This window comes from Anarhichas minor, unplaced genomic scaffold, assembly GCF_050575085.1.
Source record: "Anarhichas minor isolate MPS153535 unplaced genomic scaffold, ASM5057508v1 ptg000025l, whole genome shotgun sequence".
NCBI classification, from domain to species: Eukaryota; Metazoa; Chordata; class Actinopteri; order Perciformes; family Anarhichadidae; genus Anarhichas; species Anarhichas minor.
The window spans coordinates 7,885,631-7,901,616 of NW_027466471.1; the positions used below are offsets into that span (position 1 = coordinate 7,885,631).

Below are 15,986 nucleotides of genomic sequence, written 5' to 3' on the forward strand. Positions count from 1 at the left end.
ATGCAGATAAATGAGTTCATCGTACAAAGTAATCTATTTAAAAAAAACTTATTTTAGTTATTTTCGAACTAAGTTTTGGAAATCAACATTTTTGCTGTCCAGTGTTTTCACTGCAGCACTTTTGGGGTTGAAAAGCACCCAGATTTCATCACTACTGTACACACAGTTATCATAATCTCCTGAAAAACTCCAGCTCAGCTGTTGAAATGAGCCCGGTCTCCAGTGTGCAACTAGAGGGGTGTTTGACATCCAACAATGGCACAAGTCAAGCTAGGGAGCAGCTAAGGCCTTAGAAGGAGGTCCAGAGGAAGCCTCAGTGGGGCCCTGCACTCTGTTTTTAGTTTAGTGCCACCTCCAAAAAAACAACACACATGGATGCATGGCTGCATTCCTTGGCAAGAAACGGCACAAAACAGAAGATAAGGAACTGGGGAAATATAAAAACAAAATTCTTGGCCAGGATTTATCAAAACTCCAAACACAAAACAAGCCAGGTCCTTTTCAACACTGAGATCATTTCCCTCAAAAGATAATTAACTTTGACAAATAGCTCCGCTGTGTCTTGTCTTTTTATTCATTTACATGATTTGTGTGTGAGTCTGTGTAGAAGTCGTGCATGTCTACAGTATTAAAGCCCCCCCCCCCCTCTCTCTACTCTTAGCCGTTTCTTTTTTGCTTTTTCTCTTACCCATTGAGCTCCATCGCAGCAGCATACCACACTCCCAATCCCTTCCACTAACCTGCAGGAAGCAGAGGCAAATCCTGGTGTGCGGCCCTGTGACATCACTTCCTGTGCCTGTGAGGGAAGTGTATTTGCCGTGAGGCATTGGGGCCGCCAGCAGAGCTGCCTGGGCTTCCGGTGACAGCTTGAAGACATACAGTTGTTGCGTATCCCGCTGTTAAATTCAATCCAGATCCTCTGGAATCCGGCTCTCATTCTTGTCCCCCCCCCCCCCCCCCCCCTCTCCTACACTAACTCCTGTGCTCGCACTACCTCTCTCTCTCTCTCTCCGTCCCTTCCTCCCTCCCTTTTCCCTCCCTCAGCGCTCCACTGCTGTGTCCTCTTTCAATGAGGGGAGCTGAAACACGTGGTTTCTTTGAGGCAGCTCTGTGTGTGCATTTGTATGTTTTGAGTGTGTGTTCTGCTTTTGTCTGTTGTGCGTGCACTTACAGCAGTAGCTGCTTTTTTTTGGTGTGTGTGTTTCAAAATGAGTACCAGATCTTTTCCAACCCTGGCAAATTGCAAAGCTAGATGTTTTATTTTGATATGCCACTCCATGGATCTGTGCAGAAGGTGTTCTGGCTTTGATCTGCTGCTGCTAACATTTCCCTCTGTGCTGGGGCGACCATTCATTCCTTATGGCCTTGTCTGGGAGCCATATTGTAGCTTGCTGTCTGTATATGTGTTTGTGTGTGGTTTGAATGTAAGGCAATATGAAGACAAAGCTTGGAGAGGGGGAGGTCGGTATAAAGAGTAGGGGGAGGAGGAAACAGCACTTTTCTTCTCAGGACCGGGTCGGTCGGCGGCGCTGGGCATTCTGGGTACCCGTAGGGGTCAGGGGAAGCAAGTGTGAGCAACATTTGTACAGATGTTGTGTTATTTTTATAGCTCTACTCCATTTGCTGGGTGGCATTTCCTTCAGTGTTAACAACCAGGTTAACTGCACACAGATGCGCTCAGGGACTCCAGCCAATTTTTTTTATTGTTACGCTAACTCAAGCAATTTTTCTCTCCTCACCCTCCAACCCATCACCAAAAAAAAAAAAAAAAAACTCCTCCTTTCTTCATCCACCTAACCCCATGAGTCCAGCTTCACCCCCAAAACTCTCCCTGCCTCAGTGAAGGAGGGATTTATGGTTCCTAGAAAGGAGAGTGGCAGAGCGGTGTGCAGTAATGGTTTTACCTCTCAGGAGGTAGCAGTGCTAGGCTACACTCCTCTGGTTCCACAGGGGAAGGAAGAAAAGTAATGGCTCTGAGCGAGACAGCCATTCTTGTCTACCTACTGACCGCAGCCGTCACAGCAAGTGACACAGACTGAAACAGCTTGGGAACAATCAGCAACCAGACAGAAACGCTCTGTGTGGGTTTGGTCTGATTCATAGTGGCTGGATGTCAGGAGGTTAGCTCACGGCTTACAGAGACTTTTTATCACCCGGCTCTGGTTTCTAAGACTGAGAGTAATATTAACTACAATGTGTAAATGTGGCATGAGAATAAAAGTCACCAAAGTCATTACGATTCATTGTCTTAGCACCATAAATGTCATGGCAATGTATCTAGTAGTCACATATACAGTATTATATGGACATTGCATCCATAGAGCTGCCGAGAAACACATTTATTTCACCCAACATAATATAGCCTTTAAGAAACCAGGGCTTTCCACAAGCCTATGGAGTAGCCAGCTACTATTCCTTCATATACGCTGACCTTAATAAGTGCGTTTTTGAATGAGTTTGTGTTTCTGATTAACATGCAGTGAATTATTGTAAAGGGGAATTAGCATTTTAGCACACAGCTATAGCTGTTGATATTCAAAAACAGGCCTATTTTTGACTTGTAATTCAGAAGCATTAGTATCACCTTTTTTTTTTATATACACACATAGCAAAAATCGCAACTTAAACAACAGTATTGTATTAGAATCAGAAATGTATATAATAAAGTATCCATCTGGACTTAAATTATTTTTCGGCTGTTTCGGCCGGCAGCCGGGGCTCTTGAGCAACAGGTAGAGGAACCAGAATGCCAGATTAGAGCTTGTCTAATACAACATATATCAATGTACTGGTGCATTTGCCACTATTAGAATTAATACTTGGTAGAACATTCGTCTTCCACAGCTGCTTCCTGACAGAAAATTGCTGCAAGGCTTCCATCAGAAATGTATTCAGAGTGGTCAGGACATTGGGCCTGAGGTTGGCCAGCCAATATCTACTGTATGTAAAGGGAGAAGCTGATTCAACGTTTTCCATGTTTTAATGTGGCATGATAATTCTGGGAAGCCGTGATGAGAATTACGGGAATTCTAAGAAAGGCGACCAGTGTTTGACTTGTTGATTTTTCTTTGGTTGGAAAGAGAGAGGGACTAATATTTGACTCTTATTTTGAAAGCTGGTCCGTTCTCTTGCACTCATGCATGTGTATAAGTAAGCATTTCTGTGGTCGGCTCACCTGTAAAATGTTTTGGTTAAACATGTCTTATTTCCACAATACCTTTTTGTGTCCAATGTATACATAACGGCGGCAATATGCATGCTCCACCTAATTTCTTTTTCACCTTTATTGCACTTTTTCTATTTGCTAATTATTCCATTTAATAATTTTAAAATGTGGCTCAGCCTATGTATTATTATACCCATTTAATTTAGATGCATGCAAGTATGTGTTTGAATGTTTTAAGAGAACACAGCAGAAGAAAACTTTTTGTCTACATTAGTAATTATGTTACCGTCGTTAATTCATCTCCGTTCTGGGTTTTGTAGCTGACTCGTCAGAGGCTTGTGGATGCAGATGGGATCATCAACCCCGCGGCTTTCTACATCTACCTGACCGCCTGGGTCAGCAATGATCCTGTGGCGTACGCTGCCTCGCAGGCCAACATTCGCCCGCACCCTCCTGAGTGGTTCCACGACCGTACTGACTCCATGCCCGAGACACGCCTCAGCAGTAAGTCAGCATATCCGCAAAATATGCTAGAGTTAACACCAGGAAGCTTTATAGTGTAATGGAATGAAGTTTTGCTTTGACCTAAGGAAGGAAATGTCAATAATAGCCTTTGCTCCAACAAATGAGGCTAATTTGAAATGATAAAGTTCATACCTGCTGCACGGTGCAATTGAACAAATTGCATTCACGGAAATTTCAAGGCAACTTTTTGTGGGGCTCATTGGTCTCGCCTGCGTCTTTTTTTAGGTTCCATAAGGCGGCTGCTACATGCGAGCAGTGTTTACCTCTTGTGGTTTGAGTTATTGCTCCTTGTCTGCCTCTTAGCTTTAAGTGAGGTAGTAGACTTTACAGTACCACTGCGGTGTGTGTGCGTTTGTGTATGTGTGAGCTCAGGTTGCAAGGCTGAGGACCAAGACACGGCTCACTGTGGTTCTTCTAATGGTGCCTGTGGTGAATGCTATAACCCTGGCTACCATGGGGCCCTAGCATTACACACACACAAACACACACACACACACACACACACACATTATTAAAACTCAGTGACCCTAAACACTACACACACCCTATTCTCATTTCCCTGCCACACACACAGACTGTAACTCACATAAAAAAAGTACAGTCATGTTGTTTGATTCTAGCCTGTGATTTGGTGCAAGTCAGGAAGTGCTCCACGGGGGAGGAAAATGATTGGATAACAAGGACAGACTTGGTTTGGGTGGGAAGCACAATTGGATAACAAGCAGGAAGTCCTTTGCGGGGGGGGGGGATATGATTGGATAAGCAGCGTGAAGTGCTTGGCTGTGCAGGAGCCCCCCGGAGCAGATCTGTGTTGGCCAAAAGCCAACTGGTGTCCTGATGGAAATTTATAGTTGAGATTATAACGTGCCAAACCATGTAAGCAAGTGCTCCTGTCTGACGACCTGCAGGCACTGGAATATTCACACTCGAAATAGATGTGGAATCTTCCATATGCAGCAATGTGTTGTTAATTACACCGCATGCAAAAGTCTGAATGAACACAGCATTTTGTCAGCACCAAATATGACTTCATGACAGAGTGACAGGCAGGTACGCGTGTTCATGCATCTACATTATGCTTTAAGCGGCAGCGCAACGTTTGGGGTGTGGTAATGGCGGTGGTTCTGACATTGTAATTACCGTGAATCACAGTTAGCTCTGACACTCTGCTGTGTCTGGAACTGATAGGTCCTCATTAGCCAGGCTGGGCCACAGACTGGCTGGGTTTGAGTCAATGGAGCTCTGTTTCAGGCTGCTCCGCCCACCACACACGCACACACACACACACACACACACACACACACACACACACACACACACACACACACACACACACACACAAACACTTGGCCACAGATGTAGCTGCTCTTGGAACAAGGTTGGATTAGGGAGGGAAAGCCTTGATATTGGTGGTTTAGCTGAAGAGTGTAAAATTATTTCTGCAGATGCACTAAATGATCAGAACCTAATGCTTGTTCATAAGAATTGATAAACTATCATCTACATATGTAATCCATGTCCCGAAATAATAAATTTCTCTGAATTTAAAATGTCATCATCATGCAAGGCTCTGTGGCTTCTGCTTCCAAGGCCCCGAAGTGCAAAACCATCCTCAATTGCTGCATGGCGTCTAATAAAATGATGTGGTGCTAAATAAAGATAAAGTTATCTTCCTTTTTTTCTTCTAACTAATCGACCTTCCTCTCATTGTCTCTCCATCCAGTCCCGGCTGCTGAGCCAATCGAATACGCACAGTTCCCCTTCTACCTCAACGGGCTCCGGGAGACGCCGCAGTTTGTGGAGGCCATCGAGAGCGTGCGGGCTATCTGCAGCAACTACAGCCGACAAAGCCTGCCCTCCTACCCCAATGGCTACCCTTTCCTGTTCTGGGAACAGTATGTTAGTCTGCGCCACTGGCTCCTGCTGTCCATCAGTGTCGTGCTCGCCTGCACCTTTCTGGTCTGTGCCCTCTTCCTGCTCAACCCGTGGACCGCCGGCATCATAGTGAGTGGTGGAGAAAAAACAGACGTGCATAAATGGTTGATAATGGTCGAAAAAAACCTGTTCACTCTTTGTGACCTACGTTTGATGAGCGTATTACTTCGCCTTTACTCTTCCCCAGCATTTAATTCCTGTTTTTTTTTTAATGTGCGGTCCAGAAGGCATCTAAGAGAGGACGGAGTCAAAAAGAAGACGTGTGTGTTATTGTAGCCTCAGTCACCAGTCTTGTGCTGTTTTGTTAGGGGCCGTCTGTTTAGTCTAGTCCAACACTCCCGGACACCAACGCTCAGATAAATGGGGAGAGAACACAAAGTCGCTCAGACAACTTGCTCCCACTCTAAACCTATAAAAACGTAGATTTTATTTCCATCCTCCGCACTCCTACGCTCCCCCTCCTCTCGCTAGAAGAGCTTCAACGGTTACGCGCAAACACTCATTCACATACGCAGGCTCACAGACACACACTTCAAGCACACACGCAGACATGTATATACTTGCGCACATGCAGTATGAACGTGTAAACATGCAGGTACATAATTCACACAGACACATGCACAGAGCGCTCTGGTCTTTCTCTCTGGTGGGTTGTATTTTATGGCAGGCAGTAGCCAGGCCACCCGAGCCCTTAAACAGGGGAGGGGGAGACCTCATGTTCATCCTTCAGGCTTTACTAGCAAGATCAAAAGACAAGTTATGGATAGGCGTCAAGTTTAACCATTTGCTCTGTCCAGGACCAGACCACCGCCAGCCCTACAACGTCAAACCCTCTTAGCTATTTGCCCAGAAATCCATCTCAAGCACAGAGACAGGCCTGTTTTAAACATTGGGTCTTGTGTTTTGATATATACAGATGTTTCTAATTCACTTGATGCTGATTGCTGTTCACACTTGAATAGACCACCGCATCTGGAGTGATCACTTGTGATCTTGTTTTGTTCTGGATTTGCATTTTATCTGTGGGAAAACTGTGACATAAAAGAAAAAGAAAACACAAGTAGAGACTTTAAAATAGTGCCTGAGTCTGCCGTGTGATATTTAAAAGAACTAAGTCAACTAAGATCTTAAAATAATACAATAGTCCAAATACTTTACTCAATATTGCTCTCCACTTGCAAGATCTTAAGTGTCAACAGAGCCCGACACACACATACACTCTGCTGGACACACATACTCTGTGCTCGCTCACTGTATATGTACTCACACACATACACACAGCTCCCTCCCCTGCCCACCTCAGCCCTCTTCAAAGGATTTGGGCCCCATGTAACCTGACGCCTGTCAGCTGATAATGGCATTTACTCCCAGCTCCTGTCTCGCCTTTCACTGAAGCCTCTACACACACACACACACACACACCGACACACATATTTTGCCCACATGTATAGTTTCTTAACACCTCTATAAGATAGAGATACTGACACATATCATCCTTGCTTATTATTGCCCCCCATCTGTCATGCATACATGCAAAGTCCAGGTCAACTGTACATTAGCACAGTACGTGCAGTGAATAATAGTTTCTTTATATTAGAACAATAGAGTCGAAGATTTCTTCCATTTATGGTCATTTGATGCACTTTTCATGTCTGTCACCTGGGAAATGTGCATTATGATAATGAATTGATTGGCATGTTCGTACCCCTTTGGATAAAAGGTATATTTTGGACTCAAAACACAAAAGAGAAAAATAAATGTGTGACATTAAAGAACTTACAGAAAGCATTTGAATTTCCTCCAAAAGAAGACAGAGAAGTTTAGGAACATAAAATGTGTACACAGATTGGTTATTACACATCAAAGTATTAAAAGAAATATGTGTATTTTTAACTTATTTATGTCCTGTCCTGTGTTTGATTAAATGTATAAATATGCATATATATATATATATATATTTATAATAATAATAATACATTTTATTTGTATAGCGCTTTAAAAGGTACTCAAAGACGCTTTATCAACCACCTTCCTGTCTAACGGAAGCTCATCCTTCTCTCTTCAGGTGTTGGTGCTTTCTCTCATGACTGTGGAGCTGTTTGGCTTCATGGGGCTGATGGGAATCAAGCTGAGTGCTGTCCCTGTGGTCATTCTCATCGCCTCTGTGGGCATTGGAGTGGAGTTCACCGTCCATGTAGCCCTGGTATGTAGACATGACACAAAGAACAATATATGATTTCAAAGATTTAAGTCTTTGTCAATAACAACAAAAAAGTTATTTTTCTTGATTGGTTTTGATCCTCTTGACGTAAATTCTCTTTGTGTGTGCGTGTTGTGTGTGTGTGTGTGTGTGTGTGTGTGTGCGTGTGCGTGTGTGCGTCTGTGTGTGTGTTGTAGGCGTTTCTGACAGCTATAGGGGATCGTCACAGGCGGGCGGTGCTGGCATTGGAGCACATGTTTGCTCCGGTGCTCGATGGAGCCTTCTCCACCTTATTAGGTGTCCTAATGCTCGCTGGCTCTGAGTTCGACTTTATTGTCAGGTGAGTTTAAACGGCAAACCTTGTGAAAAAAATGCTACATTCATTGAGCCGAATGTATGAGCACGTACAAAGGTTACCGTACGGTGTCTGTGTTGGCGTCAGTAGACCGTTGAGACCAGGCCTCAACCTGTATGTGACACAGGAATCTACCTGAGCCACCAATCATGCATGAAGGCTCTTCGCTTTCTTCCACCGTTCCCTCTGTCGGTCTCTTTTTCATCTTCCACCCGCATCGCCCCTTGTGTTTTTTTCTTTCATCCTCCTCCTCTCCCCTTTAGTGTTTCTCATGCCTGACATTTTAAGGGAAACCAGGGCAAAGATGGAGAGTTCAAGGTCAAGAGAAGGAAGAGGAGGGGGGCCAGGAGGGAGTTGATGGGGAAGCAGATGGAAACGTAGTGAAAGAGAGAGAGAGAGAGAGAGAGAGAGAGCAGGAAAGTCTTCTGGCCTTTGTAATCTCCTCCAGCTAGTTTAACGGCCTTCGCTAGACATTTATTAGCATGGGAAGGAGTTACGGGTTGAGGGGCAAGAGGGCAGTTGTGGAAAGACAGGAGAAGTGGAAATTAAAACCGACACACTGTGGGGGCTCTGCGTCGGTGGCTCCTTTTGTGTGCGCGTGCTCTTGTAAGCATCAGACAGAAAGGTAGCAACGAGCCGCCCTACAAGGGAGGAAAATTAATGATCCTGTACATTCTCGAGCCTGGAGTATTATGAGAAGTTTCCAGTGAGCTCACTGAATGAGTTAAAGGAGCTGAGGTAGCTGTATAATTTGGTTGACATGCTTCCTTTAAGAAAAGGGAGCACTGGCGTCCATGTGATCTTCGAGCACGCAAACTCTGTCATGTGCACAGGCCTGCGCTGATGCATGCACACCCACACAATCACACTTAGTCCCCCTAATACACACACACACACACACACACATACACACACATACCAACCTGCTCCCTGACCTTGTAATCATGGGGGTCAATGATGGCATGCCTGCGAGTGAAAGCACACACAGATACACACTCTGAGAACACACAAACAGTCGCACAAACACAGGGAGGCGTATAGACCTTCTCTCCTCACCTCCAGTGGTGTGCTCTGGTTTCTGGCTCAGTCTCCGGGCTCCATTTAAAGGTTCTGCTGTTGTCTGAGCAAACAAAGCAGCGCCCCAAGACGGTTCAATAACAACAGGCCCGGCTCGTATTTTTCTGCTTGCGCCGAAAGAAATGTTTCCCTGGCTTTCCCCGTTCAGCCCTGTGAATGTTTTCACTCCAAACAGCCCGGCAGGGCACTCAGCCTGGTATGTGGGCTGCACGCGTGCATGTGGAGATGTCTGTGCGTACATGTGTATCCAGCGGTGACGTGGCGTTCACCCCTCCTGGTGTGTATGGACATGCTAACTGTGGTGATGACACAGTTATTTCAGTTCCACTTATAGAAACAGTTCTGATAATCTAATAAAGTAGATGACAGATGGTTGGGTGGGCTTTCAATACTGTATAGTGTGGGAAGAGCTTTGCCAGAGACCAAGTCAGAGGTCAAGTTATAGGTACTTGCTTTCAGAGCACAATCACTACCAAACGTTGTTGAACATGAACTTTGGGCATAAGTTCACTGCCATTGGAGGACATACTGTCAATGCCAGAAGGTGGAGTTTGAATTAGACGACGCAGGAAATGCACCCCAGTGGTGAAATCTGACCTTTCTTAACGAGTGACCATTTTCAAAACAAACATAAGATACAGCAGGCTGGATCTTATAAATTTTGTATAATAATGCATTTAGGGGCATTTTTTTATATGAACTGAATTTTTTCACATGGCCTAATTTACTGCGAAGGAACACAAGTGGGTGTCCATACCAGCACTCCCAAATTAGCATGGAGGCATTTTGCATATTTCTTAAGTTCCCATCCTTTTTCACAGTTAGACTCTAGAGTAACCGTATTGTGAAGGTGAGGCCACCCATGCTGGGTAGACAAAAAACAGCTCTCCTCACTTGTGGCTCCTCTGTGCGATGCCTGCCTTTCTGCATGCAAACACACACACACACACACATTGATATAAACACCCACACAGATTAGTTATGAATGTGCGTTTAGTGTGAGGCCCAGCTGCATCACATACCAGCGCATCTACACCTCAGTTAGCCCACTTAAACCTTAAAGAGTCAGGCGAAGGGGCTCATGGTTCAACGGTGTGTCCCTGATAACCTGAGAGCTTTCACTGGACAACCAAGTGAGGAGGAAAGCCCTCTCTAATGAAGACAGCTCGATTGGGGGGAGAGAGAGAGAGAGAGAGAGAGAGAGAGAGGGGAATTCAGATGGGAGATTGGGGGGTCTTACCTGATACATTGGAGATTTAATTAGACGGAGGGGATTGTGGAGTGGCCGGGAATTTCACAGGGGCTTAGCTGGAAAGAAGGGAGAGAGAGAGGCAGAGAGGAGAGAGAAAAAGAAATAAGAGTGGGAGAGAAAGAGACCAGGGAGGGGTGGCGCTCTGAGGGTCCCCTTCTCTTCTTCCTAGACTAAATTGTTTAAATTCTATACCCTTCACTTCATTTGTTTGCTTCTTCCTCTCTCTTTTTTCGAACCGAAGAGGAGAGAGAGGCCCCTGTCCTCTTGTGCCCCCCCCCCACCACCCCCAACGTCCCCCTCTCCCACCTCTCCCCCCATTTTACCCTCCCTTCACATTCCTCACTGCATTGTTTTCTCCATGTTTGCTTATACACCACACACCCAAGAGAGAGTACCCTCGCCCCCAATACCCACCTCTTTCCCCCCACCACCACCACCCCACTTTTTTTTTCTTTCTTCCCGTGCCTTTGAATTAACCAGCTCTGGCTAATTATGCTTCCCCTTTTCTCCTCTCTCTGCGGCTTCTTAAAGACTAACCCTCTTTGGCAGGACTTAGAAACACACAAGGTAGATTTCTGTTTTGCTCCTCAAAACCACAGTGCATGCCTGCCTGTCTGTGGGGTGTTTATGTGTGTGTGTGTGTGTGTGTGTGTGTGTGTGTGTGTGTGTGTGTGTGTGTGTGTGTGTGTGTGTGTGTGTGTGTGTGTGTGTGTGTGTTTGGGGAGTGTCCGGGTGTCTTTGTAGAAGTATTATTTCGGGCGTGTGTAGTGGTTGATCTTGCACATGTCTCCCCACGTCTAAACCTCTGTGGTTTGCACAGGTATTTTCTTTCTTTCTAGCCTGCTCTGTTACGCTTCTTGTCTGTATGCGTTGGCCTGGGCAGCTCTATTTTTTTCTTTTTTTGTTCCTGTCATGACATTTCCCCATTTAAAAAGTATATATCTTGTCTTTTTAGTAAATTCTTTTTTTTTTAAAGCGCGAGGAAAAAAATATGTTTTGCATGCAGGGTTTTTTCTCCTGTTGCGTTTAGTTTGACTATTCGTAAGATTAAAGTTGATTCATGTTCAGCTACTTTAATGTGTGCCTTTGGTGTGTTGCAGGTATTTCTTTGCAGTGTTGGCCATCCTAACAGTACTTGGAGTACTGAATGGACTGGTCCTTCTTCCAGTATTACTGTCATACTTTGGGCCCTATCCAGAGGTAAGATGCCAAAAATACAGCTGCAAGGAAATTGAATCAAAGTTTACTAGAAAAAGTGGCATTTTGTTTCATTCAAAAGTGTGAAATGCTCACTGCTGCGTCTTCACCTCCTCTCTTTTCTCCTCCCAGGTGACTCCAGTCGATGGTCGTAGCCAGTTGCCCACTCCGTCCCCAGAGGCCCCTCCTCACGTGGTCCACTTCTCAGTTCGTCCTCACCACACCACCGCGGCCACCACCACCTCTGGTGCAGCCTCAGACTCGTCGGACTCGGAGTACAGCTCGAACACCACAGCGTCCGGTATCAGCCAGGAGATGCAGAACTACAACCTGCCCTCACACAGAGGACAGACTCGAGCGGAGGAGCAGCAGTACCGCCTCCAGACCAGCAGGGGCAGAGCGGCCAGGACAGAGGAGGATAGGCGAGCAGGGTCAGGGCATAGGCGCTCAGCCAGACAGCCTGAGCCTCCTACCTATACTGTGTCTTTGGTAAGAGAATATCCCCCATCGTGTTGCATGTATGTTTATCTATTTGCAGATGTTCTCGTTTGTCACATCATAGAAATAAATATCTTATCCCTTGTATCTTATTTGCTCTACAGTCCTCTCAGGGTTGTGATTCTGGGCCCCAGCCTGGGACCACTCACCGTAACAGCAGCAGGGACCCCAAGAGCCAGCTGCACTGGCAGGCCCCACCCCCAGCCCGCCCACGCATGGACGCTTTTGAAACTGCTACTGAGGCTGGGGGCCATTATGGCTCACACGGCCATAGAGAACACTCAGCAGGCCACAGAGCCCGCTCTTCCCACAACCCACAGCCTAATCACCACCTCCCGCACCACCGCCCCAACCCCACCCCGTATCACCAACCCATCACCACGGTAACGGCATCAGCCTCCGTCACTGTCGCCGTCCACCCGGCTCCCTTGTCCAACCAGGGCCCCCCCGCTCCCTCTTACCCAGGATACACTGCAACAGACAGTCACTGCCCATCAGGGGCGGAGGGCCCGGAGCCTGCCTTCCAGGACCCACATGTGCCCATGGACACCCACACGGGGGCCCGAGGGGTCAACGTGGAGGCCATGGAGCTGCAAGACTTGGAGTTTGAGGCAGCTGACAGCAACAGTGGCAGACGGGCAAGCTGAGGTGAGCTTTAAACTGCTTCAGTTGGACCATAGTACAGCTGTCCTTTTAGAAAAGTATGTTTCATCATAAAGAACTCACAAAACAATCTCCCTTTTTTTGTTTCCAGTTGTGGAGAACGGAAGTACAACGGCCAAAGATGGACTCCTCTGTATTACTAAGCAGATGACCCGGCCTGGCTCAGTCCAGCCCAGCATAGCTCAGCATAGCTCAGCTCGCCTCGCCTCTTGGCCCCAAGCAGCGAGAAACTCGCCAGTGTTGCCGTCATGGTGCTCATTCTTACTGTAACCCAGTGGACTATTGTCTTAGATATTTCTATCTATATTTAAAAGATGTATACATATGTAAATATGAACAAAATGTAGCTATAATTTTAGGAGCTGTACAACTCCTCATAACAGACTGGGGCTGCCATTTTTATATGGTGTGTGTGTGTGAGTGTGTGTGTGTGTGTGTGTGTGTGTGTGTGTGTGTGTGTGTGTGTGTGTGTGAGTGTGTGAGTGTGTGTGTGTGTGTGTTTATGTAAGATAGAGATAGATCTCTGATAATTGCTCACTCATCTGTGGATCTGTGCCATTAGGAAGCTTCATCTAGACAAAAATACCTGTCAGCATTCACTGTTGCTGCTCGAAATATTTTTTTTAAATATTATACATTTATAACTCTATGCAAATGTCTCTTTAAACAAAAGAAGTGATCGGTCTTGTGTTGGTGTGTGCGTGTGTGTGTGTGTGCGTGCGTGTGTGTGTGTGCGCGCGTCCATAGTCGTTGAGTGTAGGGCTGTATGATGTGAAACAGCCCCATTATCTTCTGGCTTATACATCGGATACATCCTCAGAACAGACTAACATTTACACTCATTTAAACATGAGGGAAATTGTTAGAATAATCAAACAGGCCTATATATATATATATATATATATATATATATGTGTGTGTGTGTGTGTGTGTGTGTGTGTGTGTGTGTGTGTGTGCGCGCGCGTTTATGTGTGTGTGTTCATTATTGTATAAAGGTACGCATGTTAAACTATTAATTTTTATCACAAACCTGTGGTAGTTATGAAACAATTACTGTTTAACTTGACACGCTATGCGTGCTATTTAAGATGAGCAGATATGAAGAAATTTTAAAAGGTGTTTTTGTTTTGTTTTTTTAGTTATCGCCTCTGCATTGGAACCTGTTTCAGCTCTCAGCTTTGCATCACTGTCTGTTAGGCTGCTCTCTGGTCATATTTTACTGTAAGAGGTTATGTATCGTTTAACCCTAGCAGGCTGAAAGCAGGTCCTGTCTTGTATACTGACATACGAGCGGTAAACCCACCTCAGAAACTCACTCTGCCGTTACAGGGACATTCACATTTCTGATTCTGGAACAGGGTCAACACGGGGCACTAACTCTGTGTCTCGTGGATAAGCTAAAACTCAGACTGTATACTGTAAAACCAGATTCAACATGGCACTTGACTGTATTTAAACTTCACCCGCAGGAATATCTTGCCTCGAGTAGCTCTTTATTTCTGTCCAATCAATAAGCTAGCCCACGCAGCCTGCTAAGGGATAAGCCCGATATGGCCTGACAATGTGCTCTATGCATGTCTCAATGTATGGTATATGTGTGTATAGACATTCACGTGTGTGTGCTGGTGCATCCTCTCACTCTATCTTGGCTCTTCTTTAGTGACAATAAAGACAACTGGCCCCAATTTGGCCTCAGCTGTCCCAACTGACCTCAGCTAATAAAAATCCACAACATAACGCCATGACACTAATTAGACGTCCCCCCCCCCCTCAACTGCCAAATGGCACAGCCCAGAGCCTCAGGGGTCAGAGTTTACACTGCCAGCCCCTCTCTCTACCAGCAATGGCCAGTTTGTATATGTGTCTATGTCAGCACACATATCTGTAACCCCCCCTTAGGTTCCAGACCCAGGGCCCTTTGACCCCGTCATTCACCCCCTCCACACCTGATTGCCTCCAAATTTGTTTTTTACACTCTCACTTCCTGTTGAACACGTGTAGCTCTTCCCAGAAGTCTTTTCAGTTTTCCTCCCTCTGTCCACCACGTTACTTCAGCTGCTTGCATGAAATAGGTTGTTCTGTTTGTTTTTTCGTTTTGTTTCCTCCCAATGTCACATTGGCAGTAGAGGAGAGAATCATAGCTGGCAACTATTTTATTCATTTTTAAATGTTTTTTTTTGTTTGTTTCTGTTTTCAACGTTCAATTGCGATATTTATATTTTTGTAATATAAAATGTTTTGTTTTTTCTTTCATTATTGTCGTGATGCCAGTGGATAACAAATGCAGGGATTTTTATGTCTATTGAAAAAAAAAAAAACACTATTACAGTTTAATGTTTTTACATTAATGGAGTCTGATCTGTATAAAGTGCTTACTAATGTTAAATAGGAAAAAAGAGTATATAACATTTTACACTACAGGTCTCATCATAGCTCTTAGAGGATTTTAAAAGGAAAAAATAAATCAGTGGTTCTTCCAGACTGCCATTTTGGTCTCGGTTGGCGTGGATGTATGCTGTTTTCAGTTACAAAGATAAATGTATGCCATATAATTTATTTATATGAAAATTTATTTTTGTAGTGTACATAGTAGTTGTCAAGGTATTTGACAGAAGTATATTTTTAAAGAGTTTATATGTAATGATATACCATAACAGAAAAAAACAACCTTAAGGTGCACACTTTCACTGCTAACTGTCTTGTGAGACAACATCTACACCTCCCCTTCAGTATTATGTTCCGATCCTTGGAGAGACAGCTGTTTCTATGAGTTTGTCAAAGGCTAGCCATGAAAGTAGAAAATTGTACTAGCTCTCTAAATATTAATGTTCAAACACTGATAGAATTCTAACAAATAAAAATATTATAACTTATTTGTCTCTTTGTTCATAACTTTAATAAATGGAAACTTAAAACGATTGCTTTGGTCTGACTGTGAGTTGATTTATTTTAAAGGTTTTTGTGCTCAAATGAATAGTTAGACATTTTGGGGTTTACACTTGCAGCAGTGTATTCAAATTTACCACATTATCTTCTTATCTAACTCTGCAAATAAGCTAATTTCCCAAAATATCAAACTCTTCCTTTCATTTCTGATTTAAAGCTGTGTTTTAAGCTA

General features: G+C 44.7%; 1 protein-coding gene across 1 annotated transcript in view; it reads left to right on the plus strand.

Annotated features, from left to right (window-relative positions):
• ptch1 (patched 1) overlaps positions 1–13,681 on the plus strand; it is a 51,907-nt gene extending 38,226 nt beyond the window's left edge. Inside the window, exons 17-24 of the mRNA XM_076099533.1 lie at positions 3,487–3,670; positions 5,415–5,695; positions 7,692–7,829; positions 8,024–8,166; positions 11,611–11,710; positions 11,840–12,196; positions 12,310–12,853; positions 12,960–13,681. Coding sequence (XP_075955648.1) covers positions 3,487–3,670; positions 5,415–5,695; positions 7,692–7,829; positions 8,024–8,166; positions 11,611–11,710; positions 11,840–12,196; positions 12,310–12,852 — 1,746 coding nt within the window. The 3' untranslated portion in view covers position 12,853; positions 12,960–13,681. The remainder of the gene's footprint in view (positions 1–3,486; positions 3,671–5,414; positions 5,696–7,691; positions 7,830–8,023; positions 8,167–11,610; positions 11,711–11,839; positions 12,197–12,309; positions 12,854–12,959) is intronic.
• Positions 13,682–15,986: the final 2,305 nt, after the last annotated feature.